This window comes from Tympanuchus pallidicinctus, unplaced genomic scaffold, assembly GCF_026119805.1.
Source record: "Tympanuchus pallidicinctus isolate F22 unplaced genomic scaffold, pur_lepc_1.0 scaffold7, whole genome shotgun sequence".
Lineage (NCBI taxonomy): Eukaryota > Metazoa > Chordata > Aves > Galliformes > Phasianidae > Tympanuchus > Tympanuchus pallidicinctus.
Window position 1 is genome coordinate 28,030,144 of NW_026294791.1, and position 4,106 is coordinate 28,034,249.

Consider the following 4,106-nt stretch of genomic DNA (forward strand, 5'->3'; position numbering starts at 1 on the left):
TCCCTTGTCCCGTCCTGTTTCTTCGGTCTGACTGAAGGCTACTCTTCCTACACCCAAGAGAGGGGGGGGTGCCTTCAGGGAGCCTTCCATGAGTTTCCCCCATCCCCGCCCCGTGGGTTTTGGCAAAGGTGCCAAACGCGAAGCAGGCACTGTGCGAAGCAAGCCTGATGCACGGAGTGATGGGAGCACGGGGCGTGCAGGTGTGCAGCTGGAGCAGCGCAAAGTGCCTGGTCCCTGTGCCTGCCTCTCCTCTGGGGGTAGGGGGGGGGTGGGTGGCTGGGTGGGTGGGTGCCCCGGTGGCCCAGGGCCAGGAGGTGTGCCGTCCTCGCTGTGCACTTCCTTCTGGCCCGCGTGTACTTGGAGGAAGTATGGCAGCTTCAAGCGGTTCAGTTTCTAGGAGGGCTTCTAGGATGCGGCTCCTGGGCCAATCAGCAGGCTCCTTGGGTTACGCTTGAGGTAGCCCTTATCTTTCCCATTCTTCGTGCTCAACTACTTCTGCCCTTTTAGGAATAAAGCCAATTAGCCCTTTATTCACCGGTGTAACTGGTATGTGCCCCTGTACCAAAGTAAGCGTGGATGCAGGCTCCTTTGACGACCCCCTCTAGCTGGAGAGAACCCACCTCATCAGAGGGAATGCTTTAGACAACATGCATGGCCTTGTGTTACATCGCTGCTACTTGTGGCTTGGTTCACCCGCAGACCCGGTGATGAAGTGCCCGTTGCGTGCATTGGACTCACTTCCAATTGTGTCAGCGAAAGCGGAGCTGCAAAGGGCTGGTATTTGTCTGTGCTAACAGGAGGCTCACGTGCAGAACGTGTTGGAGTGCAATCATTTGTGCTATAGCAAATGCCTGCCTTCCTGGGACAAGGAGTTGGAGCGCAGCGCAGCTTAGTCTGTTTGTGACAGAAGGCGTGTGAGGAGGTTGTGTTGAAGTCTGCCACTGTATCCTTTGCTTACAGAGGAAGGACTCAAACACTTGCGGAGGAGCTTTAAAGAGATACTCTGTCTTCAGTAGAGAAAAAAAAGAGGTGTGAAGTGCATGATCAGGCGCTGGTGGACTTGGAGCTTGAAAAGAATGGAAACGTTTTCATCAAGAAATCAGGAGAAGGGGGCAAATGTTACCTAGTATTTCCCAAACTCTCAAAAGTGTTTTCTCTTTGCAGAGTGGGGGGAGGGGGAACGGTCGTGTAACTTGGGAGCTCTGCAAAGGGAACAAAAGATTGCCGCTCAGAAAACGCCCTCTCCTGTTGCCTGTGCTGCTGGTTTGATGGGGAAAAGCAGGCTCGTGCATTCCCTATTGCATTGGTACATATTCACTGCCAAGGGGTGCAGAGAAATACAGCACTTACAAGCTGGATATCATCCATGTCATTTATTGCTTGCTGTGCTTCCACGTGAAGGAACCTTTGACTCTCTACCTCTTTGAAGGGTTTCTCACTCAATCAGCGCCTAGATATGAGAATTCCTCAGAGGAGCTCTTCTTTCCTCTGATGATCTTTCTGTTGGCCACCTGCTCTTCATGATGTGCTATTGTAAAAACTGGGCAATTTAGAGGGAAGGGAAGGATCTTGGATTACGGGACGGTTGGAGAAATCAAAGAGAAGTGTGTTCACCATGTGCTAATCACCATCTTGGCTTGCTCTGAACCACGGAGTGACCAGTACAAGACAAGACTGTGGTGTCTAAGCATGATTCCTCTTGAATTTTCCCTAAGAGGGGAACACAGGGCAGGAGAAGTACGAATGAATCTCTACAGAAGAAGGGATCGGAGGAATTCCTTCGTCTTTATCACATGTAAGCCATATTTCTCACATTTGCTTCCTGTAGTCAAACACAGAAAACACCTGTTAGGCCATATATTGCTATCTCCATGGCTGTATATGCATGTATGTCTGCCTACGTATTTATATAATACATATATATATAAAGCCAGTGAGGGCATCATTAGAGGAATACTCCTCGGGGAGGAAAATGCAGGTATCTTTTTTAGTGTTGGTTTGGGGAGCATAAATATCTGGGATCCTATTTCCTTCATTAACGTGAATCTGGCTGCCCCATTTTGCCAGCAAACGTTCTGTGCTCTGTGATGCGACTGTGACGCTGTGGATCGTCTCCATGGAGACGTTTGTGAAGGCCCCACTGCACGCAGCACGGGTGCCATTGCGCTTCCTGCTGCTGGTGGGAGGACAAGCCTTGTTGGCTGTGCGCTTCCTGCTGCTGGTGGGAGGACAAGCCTTGTTGGCTGTGAGCTTCCTGCTGCTGGTGGGAGGACAAGCCTTGCTGGCTGTGCGCTTCCTGCTGCTGGTGGGAGGACAAGCCTTGTTGGCTGTGCGCTTCCTGCTGCTGGTGGGAGGACAAGCCTTGTTGGCTGCACGAGCGGTTGTGGACAGGAATTTCTGCCCAGGTGACAAATTCCGACTTCCAATGGAGACACCTTCCTCAGAAACATCGGGTGTCTCTGTTCCAAGCACCGAGGCGGCAGTCTCGGCATCTGCTGCCCGCCGATTCGGTGCTAAAAGAGCAGCTGCGCATGCTGCCCTTGGACCTCTCCAGGAGGAGAAGGCTTCCCCATTTTCTCCCGGGGAAGTCAGTGCCAAAAGACGATGCCGCCGTCTCTCTGAGCAATGCTGCGGCTATGACAGTGACGTGACAGCGTGCTCCTTTCTCAACACCCTCTGGAAAGTTGTTGAAAATGTTGGCTTCCAGTCCATTCGGTGGGGCGATGAGGGAGACTTCATTGTGATTGAGGAGGCGTTCTTCAGAGCGGAAGTACTGGCCAGAGGAGGAACTCTCCAAGTCTTTGATGTTGGCAACATGAAAGATTTTGTCCGTCGCCTTCATCAGCATGGCTTCTACATCACGGACGCGGATTTGCCAACGTCTGCCCCATGTGCTCAGTTCCTAGCACAGGGAGCATCAATTTCCACTCCGAGCCAGGTACGTAGTCCCTCTAGCTGTGAGATGGCTCTCGGCACAGCGGCATTGGTGGCCAGTCAGTGCAAAGTGAGGTGGCTGACAGCTGGTGACACTTGGCTACTTGTGCTTCTGAGAACCCTCCATTACTCTGCGGCTGGCAAATGAGAGAAATGCAAGCAGGGGTGGTTGTTACAAGGGCTGCTCTGCACGTAGTGCCTCCTCGTTTATGTTGGCCCACGAGAGGTGGCAGCACAGGGGCAGTGTGACAGAATGGCACGGGACGTGGCTGTGCGTATGAAAGAAAGGTGTGCAACTGAATTCTTTCGTGTGGAAACGGCCCCTGAGAGTCCGCTCCGACGGTCTCTTGGGATTCCAATTCCTATGTCTTGTATCTTTGTTTTCCCAGTCTTGAAATGGTGGTGACTAACTCTTCCTCTTTGCATGTTGCAGTTACTCTGCTACTATCATCCCTATTTCCAGAGAGATCGTCTCCAGTGCCAAAGAAGATTCAAGCGCAGTCTTGGAGCTAGGAGGAGACCAGCTTCCTCCTTGCAGGCCTTCCAGTGGGGTTGGCAGGAGGGCCAGCAGAGCAGAAGCCTGCAGCCAGAGATGCAGTCAGGCGCTGCTGCACGGGCGGGCAGTCAGCTCCCTGTCGGCAGCTGCAATGCTGCTCCTGCTGCTGCTGCTGCTGCACATCACAGCAGACGTCCAGCACCAAGCGGTCCTTTTCCACCGGGGCCGAGACCCGATAGCGGAGCTGGGGGTGATGGAGTTGGACGCCGCTACAACTTGCGCCCCAGGAAGCGCTGCCGATGGCAGCAGTAGTGTAGGAGATAGTGTAGAGTCGTAGTTTAGAAAATAAACCTTTAAAATGCTTCTCCCTTGTCCCGTCCTGTTTCTTCGGTCTGACTGAAGGCTACTCTTCCTACACCCAAGAGAGGGGGGGGGTGCCTTCAGGGAGCCTTCCATGAGTTTCCCCCATCCCCGCCCCGTGGGTTTTGGCAAAGGTGCCAAACGCGAAGCAGGCACTGTGCGAAGCAAGCCTGATGCACGGAGTGATGGGAGCACGGGGCGTGCAGGTGTGCAGCTGGAGCAGCGCAAAGTGCCTGGTCCCTGTGCCTGCCTCTCCTCTGGGGGTAGGGGGGGGGTGGGTGGCTGGGTGGGTGGGTGCCCCGGTGGCCCAGGGCCA

At 53.8% G+C, this 4,106-nt stretch overlaps 1 protein-coding gene across 1 annotated transcript; it reads left to right on the forward strand.

The window, feature by feature from the left end:
* Positions 1-2,425: 2,425 nt before the first annotated feature.
* LOC128072175 (heat shock transcription factor, Y-linked-like) lies at positions 2,426-3,766 on the forward strand. The gene is made up of 2 exons (XM_052665704.1): positions 2,426-2,938; positions 3,368-3,766. Exons 1-2 carry the CDS (start codon positions 2,426-2,428, stop codon positions 3,740-3,742), a joined length of 888 nt encoding a protein of 295 aa, XP_052521664.1. The 3' UTR covers positions 3,743-3,766.
* Positions 3,767-4,106: the final 340 nt, after the last annotated feature.